The 12,463-nt window shown below is 44.6% G+C and overlaps 1 protein-coding gene across 1 annotated transcript in view; it reads right to left on the bottom strand.

The window, feature by feature from the left end:
- Positions 1 to 12,463, bottom strand: part of HMCN1 (hemicentin 1) — a 330,831-nt gene that overhangs the window by 201,355 nt on the left and 117,013 nt on the right. Inside the window, exons 18-19 of the mRNA XM_083506699.1 lie at positions 10,409 to 10,536; positions 4,770 to 4,914 (exon numbers count right to left, since the gene is read on the bottom strand). Of these exons, the coding sequence (XP_083362825.1) occupies positions 4,770 to 4,914; positions 10,409 to 10,536 (273 nt within the window). The remainder of the gene's footprint in view (positions 1 to 4,769; positions 4,915 to 10,408; positions 10,537 to 12,463) is intronic.

Raw genomic sequence — 12,463 nt, 5'->3', positions numbered from 1 at the left:
CCTAACCCATAACTATCTACACCAGGGTCTCAAGCTGGTGTGTTTTTTATTACAATTCCCATCATCCCTGACCACTGGTCCAACTAGCTAGGGATCCTGGGAGTTGTAGTCCAAAAACAGCTGAAGAAAAAAGACCTCCGAGGGAAACCCTGATCTACACTAATTCACCAGCTGCATGCTGGGCACCCTATTATCATCTTACAAAAGGGAAATGTTCCACATAAGCTGTGAAAAATCTGAATATTAAAATAGAGCATTGCTGCTTTACAGAAGTGAACAGTAAAACCAAGCCTGCACATCAGTCACTGTCTGCATTACCGTGTGAGCAAGGCTTGCTGCCTGGATAGGACTAAACTTTGATCAGTTAATCTGACCCCAAACCACATACCTAAAGAACAGATTTGCACATAACACAAAACCATTGCTCTCTCATCCTCTCTGCCTCACGCACTAGAAAGGGGGTGGTTTTGAGATCAGTTTGACTTGCAATGAATCTTAGTTTGTCAAGTCATACCAACCAGGATTTCTGGTTTACAGCAAACAACAGAACATTTCCAAACACTCCCAACTTCAGATCATGGATAATGAAACTGACTTTTTTTAACAGAGCTTGTTTTAAGTCAGGATTCCTGGTCCGTGCAACACAACAGGCCAACGTTCTTTGTTTGTTTGTTTTTTAAATCATATTTATTAAAGTTTCCAGAAATATAGAAATACAAAGAAAAAAGAAAAAGAAAAAAAGATACTTAAAACCTTACTTTCATTGCCTACTTTCTGAGACTCCCCCCTCCCCCTCCCAACTGTATTCCCCTTTCATTAATTTGGTTCTACAAGCTCTCACTCCCAATTTGAAACTTAATTTGTTTAACCCACTATCCAAATTGAATTGTACAAATCTTACCACCGTCCCACATCATTAACAAGAAAAGAAAAAAGATTTTCCCCAAGATCCACCCCAGTTCCTTCCACGAATTCCCTTTTTTAAACACGTCCAATCAAAATAAAATGACATACGTAAGTTATATAAAGAAATAGAAAATAAAAGATATAAAAAGATTCAAAAGATGGTTACACAGCCTTTGGATTCCAAATTCCCCCCCCCCCCTTCCCTGGTTTGAATTCCCCATGTCCATCAGTCTATATGTTATCAGCCTGGAGGTCTCAAGTCATGGCCAAATTTCTCCCCAATTCAATCTTGCCGGTTTTCTTTTAATTTATTAATTTTAATAATATTTAACTTCAAACGTCCAATCTAACAGAGGCCTTTAATTTCCTTGATCTTTACCACTCCTCCCATTGTTCTTTCCGTGTCGTAGTCAGTCCTTTGTTCTTCTTATTCCTCACTTTCTCAGGTTTCTTGTCCTGTTCAGCTGCTAAAACGTTCTAATTCAGAAATCTGGTATCTCTACAGAGGTTTGTTATTCAGGAACAAAAACTTACGTCCAGTCCCTTCCTTTCTTCAATAGAAAATTCTATTGTCTCCTTTAATGTAAATACCTCTGTAGACAAAATACTATTTCAGTTTTGCAGCTTTCCCAGAAGATAACAAGTCCTGTGCGAATCCCGGAGTATTTTTCCACTTACGACCGTTCTTGTAATGTACCAAAACCCCTCTAGGGGGATTGTAATAACTTTGTATCCTCTAATCCAAAAGTCAAATTGTTGTTCCTTATTTTCCGACAGTTTATATCCATATTGTAGCAAATTGTAACAAAATTAACCAGCAAAGTCCTCATAACAAAGTCCTCTTTATATTCTCCAGCTTTGACAGCTACTTTGACAGCTGTCAAAGTCTCCGTCTCTCTTCACCAGGCTCTGTGAATCGCCCCGGTTCCCAGGGGGGGTTGCATTTTCCTTCTCACCCTCCACTCTTCTCCTCCAGCACAGTTCTTATAATTTCCCATCGTGGAATTAATGATTTTTATCAAGAGTATACTTCTCTTTCGACCTTGGCTACCCAGTCCTTGTTTTGGAATGTTTACAATAGGGGGGGATTGACTTCCTTTTTAGATCGCCCCCGCTCGTGTCAAATCCGAAAAAAATTCCTTTTTTTTCTCCTTTTGAACCCAGTTTCCCAATTACTCACAGGTTGTTGTTAATAGTCCAAATTTCCAATGGAAGAAGTCAGCGCTCTCCGTCGAATGGCATGCGGCTGCGCTCGGCAGGGAAAGCAGAGGACTCAAAGCACCACGCCGCTCCCCGGCACCCGATCCGAAGCCTTTAAAAAGGCTCCTTCACGAGTCGGGAGGGCGCTAATGGTGCCAGCCAAGTCACCCATGTCCACGGGCTCCGTGCCCGTGGTTTTTAAGGGTCCCCGCGTCGCCGGCGCGGTAGGACCCAGCCCCTGCCAAGCAGACTCCCTCCGGAGCTCGGAGGGAGTCCGCCATTCGGCGATAGCGCCAACCCGGAAGTCCTGGGCCAACGTTCTTTGAAAGCAAACGGATCTCTGCCGAAATCCTCTAAGAGGCAAAATGATGCACATTTTTGTTGAGGCTACACTTACTCTCACAATTCTTCCTCTAAATCTCCATTCCCTTATACAGTGGTACCTCAGGTTAACTACTTAATTCATTCCGGAGGTCCGTTCTTAACCTGAAACTGTTCTTAACCTGAAGCACCACTTTAGCTAATGGGGCCTCCTGCTGCCGCCGCACGCTGGAACACGATTTCTGTTCTCATCCTGAAGCAAAGTTCTTAACCCGAGGGACTATTTCTGGGTCAGTGGAGTCTGTAACCTGAAGCGTATGTAACCTGAAGCGTATGTAACCTGAGATACCACTTTAAGTCTTTGATCATTTCAGTGGCTACCAGAGCCTTTACTTTCCTCAGTTCTTCTCGATGAGGAACATTAGTTCTTCACAATGTGATAAAACCTCAAAGTGCTACTGAAGAGATAACCTTCACTTGCAAAATGCAATAATGAATACTAACTTGCACAAGGCCTCTTTCCTAAAGCAGAATAAAAGCTTAAAGCATGCCTCTCTCTGTTAACTGCACATGGAAAAGAAGTTTCAGCTCATGAAGAATACAACAGCCACGACCTCACACAAAGTTGAAGCCACTGAGACACAGAAGGATTCTTACAAAACAAATCCTCTGTCTTGTCTTCTGCAAACAGGCATGTTCCTCTTGGTAGCATTAAAAAAACGAGATACATAGTTCTTTTTCCAAATGTATAATTTCTACCAAATGCCAGCTCCCTCTGGATACTGCTTGTTTTTATCCATTATGTAGCCTCTTAGACAACATTTGGAGAACTCCCACTTACGTCTCTGGTTTGTTCATAAAGCAAGTGAGTCTGCAAAAACCATCATTGCTTGAAAACATTTGTGCAGTGAAAAAAAATATACTTTTTGGATGCCATGCAGTGGTAGTGATGGTTTTTATACGGGTTCCTTAAAAAGGCATGTCAGTTTTGTTCACATGTTCTGTTGCCCAGACATATAATTGGACCATCTTTCAAATCTCCCAATAGATTTTGGCTGGGATCCAGAGATCCTCTTCCACAGGTCAAACAGCTGCTCTCCTTACACAAGCACGTACACACAATGGACTCTAGGATAGGAAAATGCAAACTGCAAGAGATGGTCTCTTCTGTATATGGGAGGCTTCTTTGACTTATTAGCACGAGTCATGAAGGTTTACATATCTACATGTACATCTGCATGAATGGTGAATTTTATTCCCCTTGTGATCCCCTGGAATCTGGCTGTTATCTTCAGAATACTACAGCAGGGTTCCTTAGCCATAGGTAAAGGTAAAGGGACCCCTGACCATTAGGTCCAGTCACGGACGACTCTGGGGTTGCGGCGCTCATCTCGCTTTACTGGCTGAGGGAGCCGGCGTACGGCTTCCGGGTCATGTGGCCAGCATGACTAAGCCGCTTCTGGCGAACCAGAGCAGCACACGGAAATGCCGTTTACCTTCCCGCCGGAGCGGTACCTGTTTATCTACTTGCACTTTGACGTGCTTTTGAACTGCTAGGTTGGCAGGAGCAGGGACCGAGCAATGGGAGCTCACCCCGTCACGGAGATTCGAACCACCGACCTTCTGATCGGCAAGTCCTAGGCTCTGTGGTTTAACCCACAGCGCCACCCACGTCCCCTCCTTAGCCATACGGACCCACAAAATGTTGAGCATGTAAGAGATACTAATTGGACCTACTTGGAAGTGTTCGGAGAACACAGAATATGAAGTTGATTTTTTAATAATTAAGCAATTTTTCCATAATTATGACAGAGGGGCATAAAAGCGGTGGCCTTGTACAACACATCTTAGCATGATCTATGCACGCAGACATGTATTGAGGCCTCCTGAGGTAAGATGTAGCCACAACACCTAGTGTTGGAAGCAGAGGCAGCTTTTCACCCAAAACAGCATTTGCTTCAACGCAGTGTTTTCCACAAAAGGGCGAGCTACAATTTTATCTTGTCATTTTGAGATCAATTCATTTGTCTCTTCATACAATGGAAGAAAACAAGAAGAACTGCAAGCAGAGAGAGATGCAACTGAGGGAACGAAAGTCCAGAGTTGGGTAAAGGGGGGATTTTGCAAACAAAGAGGCACCCAGCCCCTATTTTTATGCCGCTTACTAACACAGCATTTAGAGAAGAGAGCATGCAAGCCCCCTTGACATTAATGGGTTCTGAAAAAGAAAATTACTAGGTGGGTTATGACGACCCGTATATGTTTTTATGTGCAACGCAATTGTGTGCTCAAAATTTTCTAGGGCATTAAAAGCCTAGGGAAACGCTGGACATTTTTCTCACCAAAGACGCTGACAGCAGTCGTTTTGTTGTTTGTCCCAGCCACGTTGCTTGCCATACAGGTGTAATCTCCAGCATCCTGCGGCCGAACCCTTTCAAGGTGAAGACTCCCATCACTACGAACACTGATATAGGGATTCTGGACCACCTGGGAAGGGGAAATCAGACCAGATTTTATTCTGGACCAAAAGACCAAATCTTCTAGATTTTAGCTTGGGAATAAATCCTAAGTTTTGTTTTAAAAATGGGAATAAAATCAAAATACTGCCCCAAAGCATCCCGAATTCCACGACACGGGCAGCGATTTTTGCATTACAGTGGTTCCTCAGGTTACAGACGTTTCAGGTTACAACTCTGCTAACCAGGAAGTGGTTGCTCCAGGCTAAGAACATTGCCCCAGGATAAGAACAGAAATCGCGTGCAAGGCGCAGCAGCAGTGGGAGGCCCCATTAGCTAAAGCGGTATCTCAGGTTAAGAATCGTTTCAGGTTAAGAACGGACCTCTGGAACGAATTAAGTTCTTAACCCGAGGTACCACTGTATTTTGATTTCGCTAGGGGAGAGGCAAAGGCAAGCTCCACTACTTGACTATCCTCTGAGATTTCAACCAAACATTCCTCCCATACTTTCAAACGTATCCTTGCAACCATAAATGGTGTCCCTGAGTGTGGTCTGGAAAAAATGCATCATATTTTTTATTTGCTGCAATGGAGACAATAGGGAATATCTCAAGTCACAGTGCAAGACCTCAAAGCGGGAGGGAAATGGAATTTGCAAGTCGTCCCCAGCAGACTTTATTCTCTCCAGCATTTTCAAATTCCACCTAAATTGAATCCTCTGTGAGCTTTTCCCTTGGAGTGCAGAATTTGTCACCTACTTAGTAACTAGAGGAGGTTAAGTTCTGCCTTCCAAGGGGATTAACAGCTCTCTTTGAGAAACATGGAGGGGAGGGGAAGAAGCTATGCTGTGAGGGCAAGACATGGGCATGGGAAACATATTAGCAACACATGCCAAAGAGAACAACAGCGGCCGAAAATCCTGTACATAGCTATTCTTTGCAGCACTTCGCTCTGAAGGGACACCAACAGCCTGTTACATAAAGGTAAAGGGACTCCTGACCATTAGGCCCAGTCATGGCCGACTCTGAGGTTGCAGCGCTCATCTTGCTTTATTGGCCGAGGGAGCCGGCGTACAGCTTCTGGGTCATGTGGCCAGCAGGACTAAGCCGCTTCTGGCGAACCAGAGCAGGAGCGGTACCTATTGATCTACTTGCACTTCAACATGCTTTGAACTGCTAGGTTGGCAGGAGCAGGGACCGAGCAACGGGAGCTCACCCCGTTGCGGGGATTTGAACCGCTGACCTTCTGATCAGCAAGCCTTAGGCTCTGTGGTTTAACTCACAGCACCACCCGCGTCCCAGCCTGTTACATACACACATGTAATTATTATTATTATTATTAATACCCCGCCCTTCCCGGGTCAATAAACCAGGCTCAGGGCGGCTAACAACAAATTTAAAACACTGAATTGATGCAACAAAAAACAGCATAAAATACAGTATAAAATGTGAATACCAATAAATTCAGAATTCAAAAATCAATTTAGGGGGGAAATCCATCCAATAAACATTAGATGATCACCAGGGCTAGCTGGCTGAATTAGTCCTATTTGGGCCAGCGAGGAGACCAGGGGAGAATTAGCTGCGGGATCCCAGACTGGGTAATCTTCATAAAAAGGGGAGGGGGGAAGGAAGGGGAATAAAAGATCAGGCTAAGTTCAAATTGAAAGCCAGGCGGATTAACTCTGTCTTACAGGCCCTGTGGAAGGAAGTTAAATCCTGCCAAGCAGTGGCGTAGCGTGGGGGTGCAGGGTGGGCCGGCCGCACCGGGCGCAACATCTGGGGGTTAGGGTTAGGGGGCGCAAATCCACGGGTTAGGGGGCGCAAATTACTTGCCTTGCCCCGGGTGTTGACAACCCACGCTACGCCACTGCTGCCAAGAGCATAGTTTACACAACTCTTTGATTGCACGTGGATGCAGCTTAACAACACCATCAAACCAGGCCATGCTGCAGTTGGCTATCCAAACCTATTTTAGGCCTTTTAGGTGTATTTATATTCCTTCTACATCCTCCGGTGTAGCAAAAGGTATTTGCCAGAGCCACACTTCTTACCTCGTACGCCAGAGGAAGGATGGAGGGTCCTTCTTGCTGTTTAAAGCAGAACCAGGAAATCCAGCTTGCTAATTCTTGTTCTAGCTACATTTTGACTGCTATTCCCCAGTGCAACTATCCTCCCGCCCCCCACTTGTCACTGGGCTTTCTGGTCCCAGATATCTGTGGTCTACTCACTGTGTGTGTGTGTGTGTGTGTGTGTGTGTGTGTGTGTGTGAGAGAGAGAGAGAGAGAGAGAGAGAGAGAGAGAGAGAGAGAACTCTGACAAATATGGACATTTTCTACAGGATTGCTCCTGAGGTTTCCACTCCATCTTTCCTGCTGTCTCCACTAAACCCAGCTTTGTCATCCTTTTTGCTGCCACCCCTCCTAGCTGAACTTCTCTGCTGTTTATGCAGCTGTGGGGAATGACAGATGTCCGTCTTTCACTGCACTGCTTCAAGCCTGCCCATGTTTACTTTGTTATAAGAAAACCTGCTCCCTTTCCCTTATGGGGTATTTCGGAGTATTTAAGTGGGTTCCCTATCGGTAAGAGAAAACAACGGAGGCCAACCAGAGTATATTGAGAAGCAAAGCGGCCTAATCTTTATTCAAGGAACTGTTGCAACAGGGTCTCCACTGAACAATGGTGCACAAGTCCTTATAGATTCTTGAAATTGCCCACCCTGTAGCCCACGTAAAGGTAAAGGGACCCCTGACCATTAGGTCCAGTCATGGCCGATTCTGGGGTAGCGGCGCACATCTCGCTTTATTGGCCAAGGGAGCCAACATTTGTCCGCAGACAGTTTTTCTGGGTCATGTGGCCAGCATGACTAAGCCGCTTCTGGCGAACCAGAGCAACGCACGGAAACGCCGTTTAAGACAGGATTTGCAAGCAAAAAGGCAATGGGAAGGCTTTCCCCATTTGCCTCCATTACTTCAGAGGAATATTTGAGGTCATTGGGAGAGTCAAAATGGCTTCAGGATTGCTCCCCTATACTATTTCAGACACATGGTTCATATATTTAGATATGTGTGCATTTATGAATATTTATTCTATATTTGAGACCTTAAAATTCTTATAACAACTTCTACCTGGAGTGGCTGAACAGTGGAGACAGGTACCAACTGAACCTCACCTCCCACAAACGTTTTTGCCCCTTTACATCTGAAAATCACAATTGAATCCTATCTTCCCCCTTGGCCACCATCTGCTCTAGTTGCTCAGGGTGGCAATTCTGGAGGCATCCCATTGCATCCTTGCAAAGAGCCCTGTGAGGGCGGATTGGGCTGTGTGATAGCAATTACATTCAAATGATAATATTTCAGGGACAGTGTTAAGAGTTTTGGGTGTTAAGCTGTGTGTCAGACTCCTCTAGTCCCTGGATCCAGCAAGTGTTAAAATCTTGGTAAAGTGTAAGGACAAAAAAAAAAGAAAATGAAAAAAGAAGAAGGGGCTATGTAGGAGATGGCAAAATCGCAGATAGTAAGAAGGATAAAAGTCAGAGTTTTTAGTTGGAAGTGGCAGGGGTGTGACCTAGGGGTAAAGCAGCAAGCTGGAGAGAGAATCATAACAGTGTTTAAGAGCAATGTTTTATTTCTGCTTGAATCCAAGGCTGTGGCTATGGGAGAAACAAGACCCACTTGGGGTGTTGGTGCTGTGAGCCCCTAAATCACAGGCTCAGGTTGTATATAAGTGTAAATAACCCATATATAATAAGGACATCACAGTCTCCACTGTGACTCATTCCCAAAAGGAAACACAAAAAAGGTAAAAGGTAAAGGACCCCTGGGCGGTTAAATCCAGTCAAAGGCAACTATGAGGTTGGAGCGCTCATCTCGCTTTCAGGCCGAAGGAGCCGGCGTTTGTCCACAGACAGCTTTCCAGGTCATGTGGCCAGCATCACTAAACCGCTTCTGGCGCAATGGGACAAAGTGACAGAAACCAGAGCACACAGAAACGCCGTTTACCTTCCCGCCACAGCGATACCTATTTATCTACTTGCACTGGTGTGCTTTCGAACTGCTAGGTTGGCAGGAGCTGGGACAGAGCAACGGGAGCTCACCCCATCAAGGGGATTTGAACTGCCGACCTTCTGATCGGCAAGCCCAAGAGGCTCAGTGGTTTAGACCACAGCACCACCCACTCAGTGGTTTAGACCACAGCACCACCACAGTTCAAGAAGGACACTGACAAACTGGAACGTGTCAAGAGGAGGGCAACCAAAATGGTCAAAGGCCTGGAAACGATGCCTTATGAGGAACGGCTAAGGGAGCTGCCTTATGAGGAACGGCTAAGGGAGCTGGGCATGTTTAGCCTGGAGAAGAGGAGGTTAAGGGGTGATATGATAGCCATGTTCAAATATATAAAAGGATGTCACATAGAGAAGGGAGAAAGGTTGTTTTCTGCTGCTCCAGAGAAGCGGACACAGAGCAATGGATCCAAACTACAAGAAAGAAGATTCCACCTAAACATTAGGAAGAACTTCCTGACAGTAAGAGCTGTTCGACAGTGGAATTTGCTGCCAAGGAGTGTGGTGGAGTCTCCTACTTTGGAGGTCTTTAAGCAGAGGCTTGACAACCATATGTCAGGAATGCTCTGATGGTGTTTCCTGCTTGGCAGGGGGTTGGACTCGATGGCCCTTGTGGTCTCTTCCAACTATGATTCTATGATTCTATGATCTTGATATATATAAGGGACACGGGTGGCGCTGTGGGTTAAACCACAGAGCCTAGGACTTGCTGATCAGAAGGTCGGCGGTTCGAATCCGCGTGACGGGGTGAGCTCCCGTTCCTCGGTTCCAGCTCCTGCCAACCTAGCAGTTCGAAAGCACGTCAAAGTGCAAGTAGATAAATGGGTACCACTCTGGCAGGAAGGTAAACGGCGTTTCTGTGCACTGCTCTGGTTCTCCAGAAGTGGCTTAGTCATGCTGGCCACATGATCCGGCAGCTGTACGCCAGCTCCCTCGGCCAATAAAGTGAGATGAGCGCCGCAACCCCAGAGTCGGCCACGACTGGACCTAATGGTCAGGGGTCCCTTTACCTTTACCTTATAAATATATACAACACTGTATATATATAACATTGTATAAATGTTGTGTAAATAAACCATATGCTCACAGACTGGGGTGGCATGTAACAATATGAAGAGACTTTTTGGTTGTGCATGCAGGTTCCTTCACTTTTCCCTTTGTGTGAGTCAGCAAACAAGCCAGGAAGTCTTCCATGAACTATAGTTTTCCATTTCCTCTGAACTGGGAAAGAATGGTTCAATGGATCTTGGAACGACTTTGGCCTAATATTCCGGTTTGTTTCAAAGCTGTTAACCATCTGTTAAACCATGATGCAAATCATCTGAACTCTTCCAGCGACTTTCCTAGCTGGCTGCAGAAGTGAAGTTGCCGTAGTTCGCAATCTGCTATAATTTTATGCCTTTTGAGATAGTCTCTCTGCCCCAGTAAGCAAAAGACTGATAATAAAAGAAGCTCTTACCGCCATACTATTTTTAATCCACTTTCGCTCTGGGATAGGGTTGCCTGCCAACAGCACACATGACAGAGTAAGCTGCTGGCCTTCGATAACATTAGCTGCCGCTGGGCTCATTCCAATTAGAGGTGCAACTGTACCAAAGATTTAAAAAAGAAACAATAATTGTGCACATTCCCATGAAAATGCAAGAAGAATACTCTGCTGCAGACACTGATTCCACTGTTGGAATCCCAACAGTGTTTTAAGAAGAATCCTGGTCTATAGCACTTATCTCAAAATTAGTTAATTTTAAGAACTATTCTGGATCACAAACAACTTGAAACTTTTATTATTATGTTCGTAATATATTGGAATAACGAATTCCAAGATAAGGTTGGCAGTAATGTGTTATGTTATCTTTCATTTTTATTCCATATTGTAAGACGCCTCACGATCCTCAGTTAGTAGGTAGGCCAGGGGTCTGCAACCTTTAAGACAAAAAGAGCCACTTGGACCCGTTTCCGAAGGAAAAAAAACCTGGGAGCCGCAAAACCATTGCGACATTTAAAGCATGCGCGCCGCTGCCCTCCGATCTGACAGCAGGCGGGAAGGTGATGTCGGGATGGTGCGTGACTAACGCACGCACCGCCCCCATGCGACGTCACAGCCAGTACAGCGCCCGCCACAGTGGGGAGTGTCGGGGCGCACAATGCGCCTCCTCCCCTCACTAGTATCCACCCCGGAGCCGCGGCAAAGGTGTAAAAGAGCCACATGCGGCTCCGGAGCCGTGGGTTGTAGACCCCTGAGGTAGGGCATAAATAGTACACACACACACACACGTGTGTGTGTGCGCGCGCGTGTGTTTTTGAACAGTTCAGTTCCTGAACAACTTGGAAATTGAACGCGGCAAACCCAGAAGTCAGTGTTCTGGTTTGCGAACTTTGCTTCAGAAGCCAAACGTGCTCCTGAGCTTCTATTTCTACTGTTGCGCTGCTAATTTGCATCCCTCCATTCCTCCCTCCCGCCTTCCGTTTGTACTGTTGTACTGCTAATTTGCGTGTCCCGTCCCCCTCATTGTAATTGAAGCCTTCTGTTTCCAATTGCAGTGTTCTGAGGTGATATTTGGTGCTTTTGTTTTTGCTATTTTTGTGTTTTTGTTTGTGTGGCTTTTTCATTTTTGTGACTGTGGTTTGCTCTTCCTTTTATGCGACTCTGACTTGTGACTTCGTTTTTGTGACTTGTTTTTGTGTCTGGAACCCAGTTCAGCTACTGATTGATTGATTGATTGATTGATTGATTGATTGACTGATTGTCTGGCTGTGGAAATGGATAAAAGCCCCCCATCCAAACAATGACTATCATGAATGCAGGTAAGAAATATTTTTAATTTTAATCATCTACAATACTGTCTTTTTTATTTTATAGGACAGTACATTGATTATTGCTTTCATTTTATGGATAAATGGTTTTGTTAGATAGTAAAATTCATGTTAAATTGCTTTTTTAGAAGTTGTTTTTAATAGTCTGGAATGTATCAATCCGTTCTGCATTACTTTCTATGGGAAAATGCACCTTGGTTTTGGAACACTTTGGTTTTGGAACAGACTTCTGGAACGGATTAAGTTTGGGAACCAAGGTACCACTGTGTGTGTGTGTGTGTGTGTGTGTGTGTGTGTATTTATTATGAATGAAAAGGATTGCTCAACTATATCTGTACCAAACTTTCCTGCAAACAGACTGAGTAATTACTTAGCACTACATTATTCAATTTATGAATTGGACTGACCTTTTTGATATAGTATTTGTTTAATCTCAATATTTTATTTAAGCTATACTTGAATCTAAGTGTGTGTTTTTTTAAAAATAACAACAACAACACTTGCAGGAATTTTCTGGTTAAGTGCCTCAACACTAGAGAGATGACAGGAGAGAAATCTCGACAGGACACTATTTTTGCTCTGCTTTCCCAACAACTCATCACTAAGAAGTAAAATCTGATATGGATTTAACACAAATGTGGACTCTAGCATGTGCGCTGTTTCAGAGCCATCATTCAACCCACAATGTCCTGGTTTGCAT

This window comes from Podarcis liolepis, assembly GCF_965112155.1.
Source record: "Podarcis liolepis genome assembly, chromosome: 6".
Classification (NCBI taxonomy): domain Eukaryota; kingdom Metazoa; phylum Chordata; class Lepidosauria; order Squamata; family Lacertidae; genus Podarcis; species Podarcis liolepis.
This window is presented reverse-complemented; position numbering and strand designations above follow the sequence as displayed.